The sequence below is a fragment of the Brugia malayi genome (assembly GCF_000002995.4).
Source record: "Brugia malayi strain FR3 genome assembly, contig: Bm_v4_Chr4_scaffold_001, whole genome shotgun sequence".
NCBI lineage: Eukaryota > Metazoa > Nematoda > Chromadorea > Rhabditida > Onchocercidae > Brugia > Brugia malayi.
Window position 1 is genome coordinate 11,089,410 of NW_025062478.1, and position 18,447 is coordinate 11,107,856.

An 18,447-nucleotide genomic window follows, 5' to 3' on the forward strand; every position below is an offset into this window, starting at 1 on the left:
TTTCAATTTTCAAATTCCGAAATCAAAAGTTTTCCAAATGGAAAGTTCATTTGTATTTTTAGGTTTTTTCTTGGAATAGGTTTTGTTATATTAGTTGTCTTTTTATTAGTTATTAAATGATGATAGATTAAATCATTTTAAAAAGCCTACTAAATCGTTTGTTCACTGACTGTGACAATTTGTTAGCCAAAATAATGCAGATGAATTTCAGTTAATTGAATTACATATCATTTACACTATATGTCGATATTCAATATCGGAAAGAGGATGAAAGACGAATCGTTAAAAGCACTGTTTTATACTTAGTTCAGGAATTGATGTGCCTCACCTTCTATATGCTCGTTTGGATGATGATTTATACTTAACATGTCGATTGGAACAATGTTAGATCACGGTTTGAATTTGCCAAAATGACGCTTGAAATAAATGACTGCTCATATTGGCTCTTGAAATAAACGACTCAAAAAAGATTTTGCAGGTTATTTGAATTTGCTTAAAATTCATTAAAGAAAACTACCAGAACGCATGTTTAAAATGTATAAATTATATCTTGTCACTATCCATTTTTGTAAAGACAAATTGTCCTTCTCAAGTTTTACGGTGAAAAATTATAAATAGTTCTAGTCCGAGCTTATCGTGTAGAGCCGCTAGGCAACTCTGGTAATTATATAGCCATAGATGGCGGACTGATACCTTCAGGGTCAGCATTTCAAGTGATGCCAACCAGATATTGTGCAAATGATTATTGGACGCAACCAATGCTTCTCATTACTAATCTCACTCTCAGTCAGTGATCTTTACCACCATCTTTTTCTTTTTTCTTTTCTAGTTTCATTACGGTTAGGATTTTGGTTGAAAGATTGATCAGTATTAGAAATTATCAACTGGTATTCATTTGACAGCTACCTTCATCACATTATATGTTATATACGATAACTATAAAAATTTAATAGGCTTTATTTACACACATATACACAGAAAATGGGGTTCAAACGGAATATTTATTTATTTTCTCCACGAATTTTTTCTTCCATGTATCTTCAGTTTTCTTCCATGTATCTTCACATATTAGATTAATAGATAACAGATTAGCGAAAGCCGGATCAACTACTAATAAGAATAAACCCAAAACTTTTTAATAACAAGATGATTAGTGTATGATATTCCGTTCACTAACAGTTTCTTTTTTTTTTTAAATAGAGATGAAGAAAATAAGTCAAATTATCTTCCACTTTCTTCTGTTATATCTCTTCCACCATTTAAATAAAGAATGAATCAAAAAATGCTGAATGGGCAAAAAAGTTTATTGATGGAAGAAAGTTTAAAAAGAAAACATTTCATTTAAATTATGATCAAATAATCATCATTCATTTCTTCCTCTAAACATTATTCATTATCACTATCCTGTTATTATTGTTTAAAAAAAGACCACCGCTTTTATTTTCTTTTTATTATGGTTTAAATTTGAAAGGTTGATAAGTGTTAGAAATATCAATTGGTACTCATTTGACAGCTATCTTCATCACATTATATGTTACAAAATATTTTAATAAGCTTAATTTACACACGTACATAGCAAATTTGACAAAACAAATTTGAAAATGAAGTCCAAACCAAAGATTAGAAAGATTTGTTGAAGCCATGAAGATGGTATCTTCATTGTTTACAAACAAGCAAAGTGATAGATGGACTGCCTGTAAAAGTAACATTTTTTTCATAACAAATAATAGTTTTCTTTTGTGCTTTCTCCTCTTCTTCCTGTTTACCTTCCTCTTCTTCCTTCTTCGGTTTCCGCTTCAACTTTTTATCTTCAAATTCTTCTGAAAATGCTTTTACAAAAACATTAAATTTAAATGTGTGAAATGTTCTCCTGAAATTGGAAGACAATCTCACTTCTCTCCTGCGACCCCACGATAATGAAACACACACACACTCCTATCGTCATAGCATTTCATCACAAACAAGTATTGAAAAGAAACAACCCAGCCGTTAGCTACTTGGTAGTGGTCCAAGCTAAGTATGAGGAAAAAGGAATAAACGGAAATGTAATGGGATGAATCATATAACCATATAATCATATAACTTTATGAAGTGATATGTTGTGATTAAGATGATTCTTTTCTTTCCAAAAATATATTTCCACTTTATTTATGCAATAATCGAGGGAGGAATACATGTGAGCAATTTCATTTCATTAGTAATTGAACAATAGCGATATTTATTTGCAAATTCTTGCATAGCATGCAAAGTTACTTGCAAATGAAATCAATGGATGAAGCTAATGCTGAAAAATACATTGCAAGGATAACTTAAAAGAAAAAGATATTAGTATACATATAGGATCAAAAAACAAATAATAAATCATCAATAAAAAAAGTAGTAAGTAATGAACAACAGCGTGCAAGCTTTAATGATTCTTCATGTGCTATTTCAAGCTGGATTTAGCAACCTGAAAATCTTTACATACAGCACAGTGATAGACAAGTGTATTTATGTCATGAGTTACCATGTGAGTCTGCAAACTGTGTTTTTGTGTGTAACTTTTTCCGCATATCAAACAATTGTACGGCTTTTCACCGGTAAGAATCACCATATGTGCTTTCATATTGTCGAACTGAGTGAAATTTTTTTTGCATATCGAACAACTGTACAGCTTTTCACCGGCATGAATCACCATATGTGCTTTCATACTGTTGGACCTAGTGAAATTCTTTTTGCATATCGAACAACTGTACAGCTTTTCACCAGTATGAGTCGTCTTATGCCTTTTCATATTACAGAGATCACCGAAATTCTTTTTGCATATCGAACAACTGTACGGCTTTTTACCGGTATGTGTCATCATATGCTTTTTCATACTGTCGGACCGACTGAAATTCTTTTTGCATATCGAACAACTGTACAGCTTTTCACCAGTATGAGTCGTCATATGTTTTTTCATATCCCCTAACTGAGTGAAATTTCTCTTGCATAGTGGACAGCTATGCGTCTTTTCACCAATATGAGTCTTCATATGTGTTTTTATATTTGCTACTTCCCTTCGACATATGTCACAACGATGCTTGTTCGTCGTCCTTCCTTCTTGCTTTGATAGTTCCACTACTTCCATCAGTGTTTCGATTGGAACGAGTTGTCGCCCCGGTTTAATTCGTTCACCACTCGCTTCTTCCATTGATAAGCCATGTGACCCATCTCCTTTCTCTTTCACTTTTGATATTGATAAATCCAACGGTTCTGTTTGTTCCGTTTGCGCTACCTCAAATGATATGAAATTATCAATGTCACACTGTGTAAAATTTTAAATCCCGATATATATATTATAGCGCTATGCTGTATTTTTAAATTTAAGTACTTACGGTTGTTTGAATATTGCTTAATTGGAAGACGAAGAAGAATAAATAGATGAAATGCATGTCAATGAGAATAATTTGTTGTTAATTCTGAAAAACATTTAAATTTACTGACGGTTGCTTCTAAAGAATAATATCGCTGCTGTTTGACAAGTGAGCAAAGGAGATATTTCTTCAAGTAAATGCTTTTCTAAATATATTAGATTATTTACAAATTTGTCATCTAATTCCAAAATCCTTGTCATAACTCAAAAGTTTGAAAAGTGGTAGCATCTGCTATCGAAATGAATGAAACAGAACATCCTGAATGAAAACTGTAGGAGAGTCTGACAGAAGCCAACCGATCAATTCTGCTGGGTATTGTTAGATAATCGCATGTATAAGTTCTCATTCAGATGGGAGTGGCAAACTACGTGTATTGATAGCTTACGTCAACGTATGAAAAAAAACGTACAATATATATATATATAATTTTGTTTTTTGAGAGCTAGTATAATTCTTAGATTTACATGTGCTTATTACGAAATGATTTTTGCGTTTGGAAGAAATAACACGAAAATCATTGCAAGGGAGTCTCATTTTATTATTCTTGTTAGTTTCCTTCATTTTTCCAAGACTTCTAGAACTAAGAAGTTCATTGATAATGAATTTCAAATAATGATTTTACAAAATAATATTTTCTGGAAAATATACAAAATTTCAGATGGTAATCATCGGATGAAATTTGATGAACAAAGCACTTTAGCTGATCTCTTATAATTGATAATGTTATAAATGCTAAATAATTTCAACTTCAAATTGATTATGACATAAATACATGATAATAGGTCAATGACATGTATAAAACATTCGCAAACAATTGAGACAGTCATTTCAATTAGAGTGGAAATTTAGAAATGCCTACTACCTATTTGTTATGAAAAAAATGTTACTTTTATAGGCAGTCATCTATTACATAGGTATTATTTTTTTTGCTGAATTTTAATTTTGCTAAATTATGTTTTAATTAAATGCCAACAATATTAGAAAACTGTAACACACTTTAAGAAATATATGTTCAAACATATTTTTGTTGCATTGCACATGATTTGCTCAAATCAGGTCATGGTTTCCATTATTTACAAGGGTTATAGTTATTGTATTTTTTATCATAGCCTAGTTTTCAAGTTACTTTTAACGATTCGTCTTTCATCCTCTTTCCGATATTGAATATCAAATATAGTGTAAATGTTTTGCAATTTACACTACATAATACTGCCATAAAAGAAATAAAGCTTTTGCTAAAATGAAAAAATCTATAATAACATTAGTTAATACCTTTTTTGTATTCTTTGTTGAATCATTTATAATTTATCATTTCATAAACAATAAACAATCAGTTGTTTATTTTCGCCATGAATTACAACATCTGGTTTCCTTTGAGGTATCTTCACATATTAGATTAATAGATGACAGATTAATATGATCAAAAAAAAATATGATCAAATAGTCATCATTAATTTTCTTCCTCTAAACATTATTCATTATCACATTATCACTGTCATCATCACTATAGATATGTGTTAGAAATATCAATTGGTACTCATTTGACAGCTACCTTCATCACATCATATGTAGCAAAAAAATTTAATAAGCTTAATTTACACATGTACATAGCAAATTTGACAAAACAAATTTGAAAATGAAGTCCAAACCAAAGATTAGAAATATTTGCTGAAATCATTGAAAATGTAAAAAAATTGAAGCAGAATGGAATAAAATTGTGCAAAAAATATCACAACTGCTTTGCATAAATTTTCAACAAACTCTTTAGCAACTGAAATGGAATTATTTAGTGTATAGGATTAAATAGTGACTGCCATTATCATATCACTGTACGTATTTTTTTATATCCTATTGTTATTACTATACCTGTGTTATTATACGTGGACATAGGTTACCATCGTACGACTTTTCTAGTTGCAACTAAGTCCACAATTTCATAAATTTACAGCATGTTGGAGATCATAACAGGTAGCCCTGTCAAACTCTCCTACAAATTTCATTCAGTAAGTTCTGTTTCACTTATTTCGATAGTTACCACTTTTCAAACTTTTGAATTATGATAGGGATTTTGGATTCGATGATAAATTTGTAAATAATCTAATATATTTAGAAAGCATTTACTTGAAGAAATTTCTCCTTTTCGCATTTTTCAGAATTGGCAAGAAGTTATTCATTGACATGCATTTCATCTATTTTTTTTCTTCTTCCAACTGAGCAATATTCAAACCATCGTAAGTCCATTTAAAGTTTAAAAATACAATGTAGCGCTGCGATTTAAAATTTTACACGGTATCAGATTGATAATTTCATATCATTTGAGGTAGCGCAAACGGATCAAACAGAACCATTGGATTTATCAATATCAAAAGTGAAAGAGAAAGGCAATGCATTACAAGGCTTATCAATGGAAAGAATGGGTGAAGAAGAAATTGGACTGCAATTGCTTCAAACAAAACCTTTGGATTTATTGGCTTCAAAAGTGAAAGAGGAAGGAAATAAGCCACAAGGCTTATCAGTGGAGGGAGTGGCTAATGAACGAATTAAACCGCAGCAACAGCTTGTTACAATGGAAACAGTGGAGGTAATGGAACTATCAAAGAAAGAAAGAAGGGCGGAAGGAAGCAGCATTGCAATATATGTCAAAAGGAAGTAACACATATGAAAGGACATATGATGACTCATACCGGTGAGAAGCCATACAGTTGTTCAATATGCAAAAAGAATTTCACTCAGTTCGTGGATATGAAAAGACATATGATGATTCATACCGGTGAAAAGCCGTACAGTTGTCCGATATGCAGGAAAAGTTTCACTGAACCCGGTAATATGAAAAAACATATGATGATTCATACCGATGAGAAGCCGTACAGTTGTCCGACATGCAAAAAGAATTTCACTATCTCCATTAATCTGAAAAAACATATGATGACTCATACTGGTGAGAAGCCGTACAGTTGTCCAATATGCGGGAAAAGTTTCACTGATCCCAGTAATATGAAAAGGCACATCATGACTCATACCGGTGAGATGCCGTACAGTTGTCCAATATGCAAAAAGAATTTTACTCAGTTCAGTAATATTAAAAAACATGTGATGATTCATACCGGTGAGAAACCGTACAGTTGTTCAATATGCAAAAAGAGTTTCACTCAGTTCGGGGATATGAAAAAACATATGATGATTCATACCGGTGAAAAGCCGTACAGTTGTCCGATATGCGGAAAAAGTTACACTCGAAGATACACTTTGCAGTCTCACATGGTAACTCATGACATGAATAGACCTGTTTACCACTGTACTGTATGCAGTAAAGATTTTCAGACTAAAACCAGTTTGAAATTTCACATGCGGAATCATTAAATCCTGCGCACTTTAAAGAAAAGAAATGCGCTTTGCTATTTCTGTTGCTGTTGATTATTTATATTTTGTATTGATCAAATTCTAGTTATATATTCCTTTTTTTGTTGAGAAGTTATTGTTGATATCTTTGACCTTATATGTATATTAAGGTCATTTCCTTCACTGTTTTGATTCCTGTAACGCATTTCTCAACATTTGCTTCATCCATTGATTTCATTTGTATATGACCATATGTGCTATGCACGAGATATTTGCAAATAAGTATCGATATTGTTAAATGAAATTGCTCATATGTATTCCTTCCTCGATTATTGCATATATAAAATGAAAATAAATTTTTGGGAAAGAAAAGAATCATCTTAATCACAACATATCACTTCATAAAGTTATATGATTATGCGATTTGCAGTAAATCAGATTCATATCATTTACATTCTTGGCTGCATCTCACTTATACATTATTTGCTTTTATTTATTCGTTGTTTGTTGCATAGTATAGGGTTGATTATAAGTATTTTTATGCAAAATCTGTTGTCAGGAAGGTCCCTTATGATCTCCAACATGCTGTAAATTTATGAAATCTTGGACTTAGTTGCAACTAGAAAAGTCGTACGATGGAAATAATTCCTTGTCATCTTTTTTTACTTAAAACGCAGTGATGGAATCAGTTAAATGCAAAGTGGCAAATAATTTACACAGAGAGAAATATCATTCAAAGTTAAAGAGTTTGTTGAAAGGTAAGAACTATTCAAATTAGGCTTCAAAAATTATTCTATTACCTTAAAATTATCTCGGATCTCTAAATGGATCAAAAAGGAAACGCAACAGCTTGCTTACTATAAATGTAAAAAAAAAAAAATTTCTTTTAAACAGATTAAAATAAATGTGACTAATTCTTTAGAACTTAAAAAATAAAGAAATCATGGATGCCTACACTTTTGAAACCGGTTGGATCTGACTGGATTTATGCAAAGCAGTTGTGATATTTTTTGCACAATTTTATTCCATTTTTCCTTAATATTTTCAATTTTCAAATTCCGAAATCAAAAGTTTCTAAAGTTCATTTGTATTTTTAGGTTTTTTCTTGGAATAGGTTTTGTTATATTAGTTGTTTACATTGTGTAAATTAAGCTTATTAAATTTTTTAAAAAGCCTACTAAATCGTTTGTTCACTGACTGTGACAATTTGTTAGCCAAAATAATGCAATGAATTTCAGTTAATTGAATTACATATCATTTACACTATATGTCGATATTCAATATCGGAAAGAGGATGAAAGACGAATCGTTAAAAGCACTGTTTTATACTTAGTTCAGGAATTGATGTGCCTCACCTTCTATATGCTCGTTTGGATGAATCTAACTTAACATGTCGATTGGAACAATGTTAATCACGGTTTGAATTTGCCAAAATGACGCTTGAAATAAATGACTGATTGTTTATTGTTTATGAAATAAAAAATTGTAAAAGATTTTGCAGGTTATTTGAATTTGCTTAAAATTCATTAAAGAAAACTACCAGAACGCATGTTTAAAATGTATAAATTATATCTTGTCACTATCCATTTTTGTAAAGACAAATTGTCAAATAAAGTTTTAGTTGAAAAATTATAAATAGTTCTAGTCCGAGCTTATAATCAAAAGTAACTTGAAACTAGGCTATGATATAGCCATAGATGGCGGACTGATACCTTCAGGGTCAGCATTTCAAGTGATGCCAACCAGATATTGTGCAAATGATTATTGGACGCAACCAATGCTTCTCATTACTAATCTCACTCTCAGTCAGTGATCTTTACCACCATCTTTGGCATTTTTTTAACATAATTTAGCAAAATTAAAATTCAGCAAAAAAAATAATACCTATGTAATAGATGACTGCTATAAAGTAACATTACCTTCATCACATTATATGTTATATACGATAACTATAAAAATTTAATAGGCTTTATTTACACACATATACACAGAAAATGGGGTTCAAACGGAATATTTATTTATTTTCTCCACGAATTTTTTCTTCCATGTATCTTCAGTTTTCTTCCATGTATCTTCACATATTAGATTAATAGATAACAGATTAGCGAAAGCCGGATCAACTACTAATAAGAATAAACCCAGAAAATATTATTTGTAAAATCATTATTATGATATTCCGTTCACTAACAGTTTCTTTTTTTTTGGAAAAATGAAGGAAACTAACAAATAAGTCAAATTATCTTCCACTTTCTTCTGTTATATCTCTTCCACCATTTAAATAAAGAATGAATCAAAAAATGCTGAATGGGCAAAAAAGTTTATTGATGGAAGAAAATTATTTCCACCGTATGATTCTAGTTGCAATTTAAGTTCATAATTTCATAAATTTACAACATGTTGGAGATCATAAGGGAACTTCCTTATAGCAGATTTTGCATAAAAATACTATAAGCAACCTTATACTATGCAACAAACAACGAATATTAATGTATAAGTGAGATGCAGCCAAGAATGTAAATGATATGTTGTGATTAAGATGATTCTTTTCTTTCCCAAAAATTTATTTTCATTTTATATATGCAATAATCGAGAAAGGAATACATATGAGCAATTTCATTTTATTAGTAATTTAACAACATCGATACTTATTTGCAAATATCTCGTGCATAGCACACATGGCTAATTGCAAATGAAATCATTGGATGAAGCTAATGTTGAGAAATGCGTTACAGGAAACAAAACAGTGAAGGAAATGACCTTAATATGCATATAAGATAAAAGATACCGACAGCAACTTGTCAACAAAGAAAGGAATATGTAACTAGAATTTGATCAATCCAAAATATAAATAATCAACGACAACAGAAATAGCAAAGCATTTCTTTTTTTTAAGGTGCGCAAGGTTTAATGATTCCGCATGTGAAATTTCAAGCCATTTTTTGTCTGAAAATCTTTACTGCATACAGTACAGTGATAGACAGGTCTATTCACGTCATGAGTTCCCATGTGAGACAGCAAATGGTGTTTATGTGTGAAACTTTTCCTGCATATCGGGCAACTGTGCAGCTTTTCACCGGTATGAATCATCATATGTTTTTTCATATCCCCGAACTGAGTGAAATTCTTTTTGCATATTGAACAACTGTACGGCTTCTCACCGGTATGAGTCGTCATATGTGATTTCATATATATTACTTCCTTTCGACATATCTCACAACGCTGCTTTTTTCTCGTCCTTCTTTCTTGCTTTGATAGTTTCACTACTTCCATCAGTTTTTCGATTGGAACGAGCCGTAACAGAGGTTTTATTCGTTCATTACTTACTTCCTCCATTGATAAACTTTGTGACCTATTTCCTTCCTTTTTCGCTTTTGAAGCCGATAAATCCAAGGGCTTTGTTTGAAACACTTGCAATCCAATCTCTTCTTCATTCTCTCTTTCCATTGATAAGCCTTGTAAACCATCCCTCTTCTCTTTCGCTTTTGATATTGATAAATCCAACGGTTCAGTTTGATCCGTTTGCGCTACCTCAAATGATATAAAATTATCAATCTGATACCGTGTAAAATTTTAAATCGCAGCGCTATGTTGCATTTTTATACTTTAAATGGACTTACGGTGGTTTGAATATTGCTCAGTTGGAAGAAGAAAAAAAAATAGATGAAATGCATGTCAATGAATAATTTCTTGCCAATTCTGAAAAGTGCGAAAAGGAGAAGTTTTTTCAAGTAAATGCTTTTTTAAATATATTAGATTATTTACAAATTTATCATCGAATTCAAAATCCTTGTCATAACTCAAAAGTTTGAAAAGTAGTAACATCTTCTATCGAAATAAGTGAAACAGAACTTACTGCATGAAATTTGTAGAAAAGTTTGACAGAGGCTATCCGATTACTTCTGTTTAGGTATTGTTGGAGAATTGTATGTATAAATGCTCATTCAGATGGGAGTGGCAAACTACGTGGATTGATAACCTATGTCCACGTATAATAACACAGGTATAGTAATAACAATAGGATATAAAAAAATACGTACAGTGATATGATAATGGCAGTCACTATTTAATCCTATACACTAAATAATTCCATTTCAGTTGCTATATCGCATTGTTGCAAATAATTTATGCAAAGCAGTTGTGATATTTTTTGCACAATTTTTTTACATTTTCGATGATTTCAGTAAATCTTTCTAATCTTTGGTTTGGACTATATTTTCAAGTTTGCTATGTAAGTATGTAAATTAAGCTTATTAAAATATTTTGCAACATATAATGTGATGAAGGTAGCTGTCAAATGAGTATCAATTGATGATTTCTAACACTTATTAATCTTTCAAATTTCAACCATAATGAAACTAAAAAAAGAACGTGGTCATTTTGGTGTGAATTATCTTTATCTCTATGAAAAAAAAAAAAAGAAACTGTTGGTGAACGGAATATCATACACTAATTATCTTGTTATTAAAAAGTTTTGGGTTTGTTCTTATTAGTAGTTGATCTGGCTTTCGCTAATCTGTTATCTATTAATCTAATATGTGAAGATACATGGAAGAAAACTGCAGCCGATGTTGTAATTTATTGCTGGCATTTAATTAAAACATAATTTAGCAAAATTAAAATATAGAAAAAAAAAAAAAAAATAATACCTACATGATAGATGACTGCCCATATACAAATGAAATCAATGATGCACCTAATGTTGAGAAATACATTACAGGGATCAAAATAGTGAAGGAAATGACCTTAATTTGCATATAAGACCAAAGATACTAACAATAATTTGTCAATAAAAAAAGGAATATGTAACTAGAATTTGACCAATAGAAAATATAAATAATCAATAACAACAGAACTATCAAAGCGCATTTCTTTTCTTTAAAGTGCACAAGGTTTAATGATTCTGCATGTGAAATTTCAGGCTTCTTTTAGTCTTAAAATATTTACTGCATACAGTACAGTTGTAGATAGGTCTATTCATATCATGAGTTACCATGTGAGACTGCAAAATGTGTTTTTGTATAAAACTTTTCCTGCATATCGGACAACTGTACGGTTTTTCACCGGTATGAATCATCATATGTCTTTTCACATCCCCGAACTGAGTGAAATTCTTTTTGCATATTGGACAACTGTACGGCATCTCACCGGTATGAGTCATGATGTGCCTTTTCATATTACTGGGATCAGTGGAACTTTTCCCGCATATTGGACAACTGTACGGTTTTTCACCGGTATGAATCATCATATGTCTTTTCACATCCCCGAACTGAGTGAAATTCTTTTTGCATATTGAACAACTGTACGGCTTTTCACCTGTATGAATCAACATGTGTTTATTCATATTACTGGAACTAGTGAATTTCTTTTTACATATTGAACAACTGTACGGCTTCTCACCGGTATGAGTCATCATATGTTCTTTCATATGTGTTACTTCCTTTTGACATATATTGCAATGCTGCTTCCTTCCCGCCCTTCTTTCTTTCTTTGATAGTTCCATTACCTCCACTGTTTCCATTGTAACAAGCTGTTGCTGCGGTTTAATTCGTTCATTAGCCACTCCCTCCACTGATAAACCTTGTGCCCTATTTCCTTCCTTTTTCGCTTTTGGAGCCGATAAATCCAATGGTTTTGTTTGAAGCACTTGCAATCCAATCTCTTCTTCATTCTCTCTTTCCATTGATAAGCCTTCTAATCCATCCCTCTTCTTTTTCGCTTTTGATATTGATAAATCCAATGGTTCTGTTTGATCTGTTTGCGCTACCTCAAATGATATGAAATTATCAATTTCATACTGTGTAAAATTTTAGGTGTCGCAACGCTATGTTGTATTTTTTAAAGTTTAAATGGACTTACGGTTGTTTGAATATTGCTCAGTTGCAAAAAGAAGAAGAAATAAATGAAATGCACGGCAATTGCCAATGTGAATAATTTGTTGCCAACCCTGAAAACACTCAAATTTTACGATAGCTCATTAACAAATACGCAAATAAGAAATTTCTCCAAAAAAATGCTTTTCTAAATTATTATCGAGTCCCAAAATCTTTCTCATAAGTCAGAACTCTGAAAATAAAACAAAATAAATAAATGAAAATCGTGGAAGAGAGTTTGACAGAGGCCATCCAATTATTTCTGTTAGATATTGTTAAATAATCGCATGTATAAATGCTCATTCAGATGGAGGTGGCAAATTATGTATATTGATAACTTACGTCGACGTGTAACAAGCAATATAGGGATAATAATAATAGAATATAAAATATTACGTATAATGATATGATAATAGCAATCAGTGTTTGATTCTTTACACTGAATAATTTCATTTCAGCTGCTATATTGTACTGTTAAAAATAATTTATGCAAAGCAATTGTGACATTTTTTGCAATTTTATTTCATTTTGTTTCAATTTTTCCACATTTTCCAATCTTTGGGAATATTAACGAGAGGGGAAAACTGCATTGCTGCATCTCTTAATATTGATTTATAAGTGCTAAATGATTTCAACAAATTTTTATAATCTTTGGCTTCGACTTCATTTTCAAATTTGCTATGTATGCATGCAAATTAAGCTTATTGAATTTCTTTGCATCATGTAATGTGTGAAAGTAGTGGTGAAATGAGTACTAATTGATATTTCTAATACTTATCAACCTTTCAAATCTCAACCATAGTAAAATTAAAAAAGAAAAAAACGGTGGTCTTTTTTCCTAAAGTTCTAAGTCAGAGTCAAGGAATCATTAATTCGATGTAGCCTGTCAGTGTTACTCATTAGATATTAGTATTTTAATTGGAATTAGAATTAGCGGTTGAACCCCAGTAACAAATCGATAGATCAATTGGCTGATTGGAACAATAAAAAGCAAATGAGGAGGATGTTTGGTCTGATACAAATTCACCTGTTCACGATGAATCGGAGTGTAGCATTCGATTAATTAATGAAGCGCTTGGGAAGTTTGTGTGCAGTGCATAGCTAATCTATCCGACGTAAATGATTTAACGAAATTAAAATTCGTCATTTTATTGATTAGTAAATTTTACGTCAATGTTTTCGCATTGCTTATTAAAATTCTGCGATTTTATGCTTAATTTCTTATCGAAACAGCATTTTTACTTGTTTATTGTCTTCAAAATCTCATTCATAAATTAAAGATTCAGTAATTTCAATCGTTTTTGGCATTATTTCAAACGGAAGCTAATGTTGTTTACAACTTTCATAAACATTTTTAAATGAGATCAAATAGAAGCATTTTCTCTTTCAATCTTCTCCCTTATGCTTTTCTCTGTAGCAAAATACTTTTTTCAGTGCTCTGATTGTTCTGGACTATATATGTATTCGTGTCCCAATAATTTCGGACGTTGAAATTGTTAAAGTTTATGGAAAAGTTGATGATATAACTTTGCTAGCTGTATACCAACAACTACGTGTATCACGTGATCACAAATGAAGCATGTAAATTTTGACTTATTTGTTACCTCCTATAACTGCAATGTTTTTGAACTGTTCATCAAATATTATTTAAATGGTACCAGCTATATTAATCTCGTACTTCATTTGCCAAGTATTTCGCTTTTATTTGTCAAGTAAGTGACTTATTTGTAATGAACCAAATTGAAATAATAATATATATAATATAAAATTGTTACTATCGAAAATGAATTTATTTATATAAACCAATAAAGATTGATGTGATACAATAAAACAAAAATCATATATGTGATTCGTTCGTGTTGAAGATTTGTAGTTCATAAATTTCTATTAAAGTTTTGAAAAGCACAAAATTTTTTTAATTTCAAGAAAAAAGAAAATCTGAAAGTCTTGATGTCAAATAAGTCATGTTTGTTTCACTGAATGATAAATAAAAAGCTGTTTTTCTTTGCCACTTTTTCATATATTCATATGAAAAACCCCTTTCTATAATTAACATATCAATTTATCACAAATTATCCCTATCACAAAACTAATCGTAAATTTTCCAACAACAATGAAAACATATCAGTATTTTAACTAACCTTCCAAACAAATAAAAATTAATTGAATTAATTTTATTACTATTATAACTTTTAAAATTAATCAATATCTACTTTTTATTACAAGCAGTTTATTATTGATATCTGAGGAGCAGAATTTTAGAATGAAAATTAATAGTTTCGTAAAAGATAAAATGATTTCATTTAGTGAAATTAGGGCATTTTAAAAGCATAGCATATGATATTATCCTTCTGATATTGACAGAAACTTGAAGTGGTAAGTACTGAATAGGACAGATCGCTGTTGCTGCAGAGAACATTGAAATGTCCACCGAGTTGAGTTTCCGATACTTTTTGAATTAAACGTTGTGATTCAGCAGCAGTTGTCGAAATATTCTGCAAAGATAAGAAAAAATGATTCTATTATTTCCAGCGAGCATTATTTGATTGATTGGTTGATTGATCGATTGATCAATTGATTGGATGATTAGTAGGAAATGAATTAATTAGCTGTAAAGTTGTAAATTAAGCATAAACATTGATCCATACTTCACTCATTATTTCTTGCAAGCTTTTGCTATTGCATACAGGATTCACTGGTAATTTGGTGCTATTATTGATTAATAATTCATCTTCCGCTAATAATTCACGTTTCTTACGTGCAATACACGGAATTGCGCAAGTACTGCAGCAGGTATTTTCAATGATAGGAATTTTTCGTACTACTGGCACTATTACTCGATAAGTAACAAGTACCGGTTGTTGTATTACTGTATTCTGAAATGAAAAATAATAAAACGATGAATGTCAGGTGGGATTTTTTTTGTTTATGCTTGAAATAATTGGAAGTTCAATTGCTTGTTTAAAGGACATTAAACAAGTAACAAATAAACAAATCATTTAAATTTATCATTTTTTACAGCAAATATGCTTTTTGTTTTTTAATTCAGTGTAAATTTTAGCTAATTAATTCATATATATTAATCTTTTCTTCATTTGACTACCAAATTTTTAACAAATCAAAAAATTTCTTTTTTACATAAATATTATATTTTAAAAGAAATTTTTACGCAAAAAAGAAAAGTTAAGAATAACTGATTGAAATACTTACAAGACATGGCGGACATGGAGGTGGTTGTGGACATGGTGACGGTACTGGACATGTTTGTAGTGGGCAGCTGACCGGTGTGGGACACACGACAGGCTTAGAGCATGAAACTCCCGATGTCTGACAAGATGAGCAACGACATGGTGACGCTTCTATGACGTACACGTGTACTGTAACGAGGAACATAATACCACATTGACGGAACATTTCAGTCATTGAATAAGATCTGAAATGAGTTACCAAATGTAAGATTCTATAATGCATATTGCTAAAAAATTAATTTAAATCAAAAAATTTGATTTAAACTAAATTTGAGAATATTTTAATCAACAAAGTCTCTATTTGATGCCACATTATTTCTACGTAAACATTTAACTTTATTGAAAATGACGATTTAAATACTTTGTTTTTGGAGCTTTATGAAATACAATTGGTCTGTTAAATAATAAACTTAAAATGTTGCTTAACACATCTTTACAACATTTCATGAAGTTCAACACTTTAGTTCATGGAAAATTATAAAGCGAATATTTCAGTTAATACCATTTTTTGCTACATAAAGATTTAAATAGTAAAAAAAATAAGTTTTATTGCTTGTCGGATAATCAGATTATTATGCAATCATTAGGTGATAAATTTATCATTATCTATATTAAGCAGAAAATAAAATACTGAAGCATTAGACAAAAATTATTGATGCTAAAGTATTTTGGATAGAAAAATGAAATGATATATGTACTGCATAATATGTTATTATTTTCTCAACATTTTTTAAGGCCTTTTATAGAGAATCGACAAACCGGAAACCGAATATGAAGAAGAAATTTGCAATTATTTCATGGAATATTTATGGGCCAAAAAAGGAAAAGAATTATATAAAAGGAAGGTTTGAGCAGCAATTAAGTATCAAAACAGTTCCACCTTGTAAACTTTTCTATTTTTTTTTTTTTTAATTTCATATAAATGATTCATAAACAGAGAATTCTCATAGTAACCTCAAAAATTTATGTCTACGATTAATAGTGACATAAAAGAAAATAATTATGTAATGAAATTTTCATTTCTTTTCATGAATTTTTTCTGTCTAAATCAAATTGCTTATGCCTGCAAAAAGTCATTCTAGAAATTGTAAACTGCTTCTTTTCTGAATTGATACCTGAGTTTTGCTTGTCAGGTGTAAGTTATTATTATTTAAGTATTTCATGAATCTGATAAATAATCATAAAAACAAGGAATTAGAAAGGAAGAAAATAAATTCCCTGCTCAATTTCGGCTTGTTAGATGGATGAAAAAACCGGATTAGATTCAGAGGTTAGCTAAACTTTAATTAACGAATGCATTATTGACCGGATCGGTGATTATTCCATAGTAAAATAAGTAAATTATTTAAATATTTTTAGAAAAATGTTCAATTATTTATTTCTGTTGTCCACTACCCAATTTGTATTATTTGGCCTGTTGAGAGCAAGTTGCAATTGCCCATCGTGCCCGTCACCTCAACCATGTTCTTCTTGCCCACCACCAGTCATCTGCCAACCCAAAATCTGCCCGCCAGTACCAGTTTGCCCTATTCTCTTACCTCAATCGTGCCCTGTATGCATTGTAAGTTATTTTACCAACATTTTTTTCAGTTTATTTCACTCTAAATATTGCAAAATTGCTAAATAAATTTTTGCATAAAATTTTTTAACTTTTCGTTGATTTTTTCTCTATTTCAATTTATTAAAATTAAATTGTTTCATATTTTACAAACATTTATAACAAGTTCTGTAGCAGAATTTATTTATTAAATTTAGAAACCAACTATAAAAACAGTACCAATCCCAGTTGTAAAACCAATTTACAAAATAATTAATAAGCCAATTATTCTGAATGAATGTTGCAAAACATGTGGCAAACAATGTATTAAGCGGATGAAACGAAATATTTCAAATGATACAATTATTACAGTAAATTCTGTATGCAACAATAAAATACTCGGCGAAATTATTTCTAAGGTTTGAACATTTTTAAGCAATTTTAAATAAGAAAATTTTTACGTTACTATTTGCAATTTTCCATAAATAATTATTGCAGATAACTTAACTATTATTATTTTCAGAATATTGCTATCACCAAGTAAATAAATGCTAATTCAGTGAATTAAATTTTTAAATGTAAATTAATTTTTTTTTTTTTTTTTTACAGATGATGACATCGAATCTAATAGTGTCACAAAAGCTAATCATGAAAAAAGTGACAAAATTACTGGGTGAATACAATATCTTTTGTAGCACTGGTGATCTTACTTACAGTGCATATACCGTTGATTTCTGCCAGGTGAACAAAGCTGGCATAGTTTGTTATGCTTTTAAAAATTTGTGATACTTCAGAAACAGCAGAGGAAAGCGCAAATATTTCAGAATTTTTAAACTCTGTAAAATATGCATGAAAGATTTTCTCATTGTTTCACACTTTTAATCAGTATCCCTTCCAAATAAAACTATGAATTTTCATTGTCATTTAAATTTTCTTTTGTATTCTATCATACTGCCACTGTAAAATTTTAATTTTAATACTTTTTGCAATAAAAATGTCACTCGTTTTTGTCAATGTCATTGATTTTCAAATCATTACTTCAAGCTTTGCATGTTTTA

General features: G+C 30.3%; 4 protein-coding genes across 5 annotated transcripts; 2 read left to right on the forward strand and 2 right to left on the reverse strand.

The window, feature by feature from the left end:
* Positions 1-1,656: 1,656 nt before the first annotated feature.
* Bm17822 (Uncharacterized protein) lies at positions 1,657-3,413 on the reverse strand (the record flags this gene model as incomplete). Its single annotated transcript, XM_001897314.2, has 3 exons — positions 1,657-1,820; positions 2,578-3,256; positions 3,357-3,413. The coding sequence occupies 3 exons, from the start codon at positions 3,411-3,413 to the stop codon at positions 1,657-1,659; spliced, it is 900 nt and encodes a 299-aa protein (XP_001897349.2).
* Positions 3,414-5,344: 1,931 nt separating this feature from the next.
* Bm17823 (Uncharacterized protein) lies at positions 5,345-6,755 on the forward strand (the record flags this gene model as incomplete). Of its 2 annotated transcripts, XM_043082417.1 has the most annotated exons (3): positions 5,345-5,398; positions 5,716-5,976; positions 6,129-6,755. In XM_043082417.1, 3 exons carry the CDS (start codon positions 5,345-5,347, stop codon positions 6,753-6,755), a joined length of 942 nt encoding a protein of 313 aa, XP_042938351.1. The 2 variants fall into 2 exon arrangements, with proteins under 2 accessions (XP_042938351.1, XP_042938352.1); XM_043082418.1 differs by lacking the exon at positions 6,129-6,755 and having other exon boundaries at positions 5,716-6,048.
* A 2,883-nt stretch (positions 6,756-9,638) lies between these two features.
* On the reverse strand, positions 9,639-16,027 carry Bm2343 (Ground-like domain containing protein; the record flags this gene model as incomplete). The annotated part of the gene is made up of 6 exons (XM_001897317.2): positions 9,639-10,262; positions 11,725-12,498; positions 12,591-12,678; positions 14,999-15,099; positions 15,253-15,480; positions 15,815-16,027. 6 exons carry the CDS (start codon positions 16,025-16,027, stop codon positions 9,639-9,641), a joined length of 2,028 nt encoding a protein of 675 aa, XP_001897352.2.
* A 560-nt stretch (positions 16,028-16,587) lies between these two features.
* Bm14305 (Ground-like domain containing protein) lies at positions 16,588-18,175 on the forward strand (the record flags this gene model as incomplete). Its single annotated transcript, XM_001897318.2, has 4 exons — positions 16,588-16,697; positions 17,212-17,413; positions 17,608-17,808; positions 17,999-18,175. Coding segments are annotated over 4 exons (690 nt in total), but the record flags the coding sequence as incomplete, so codon positions are not given.
* Positions 18,176-18,447: the final 272 nt, after the last annotated feature.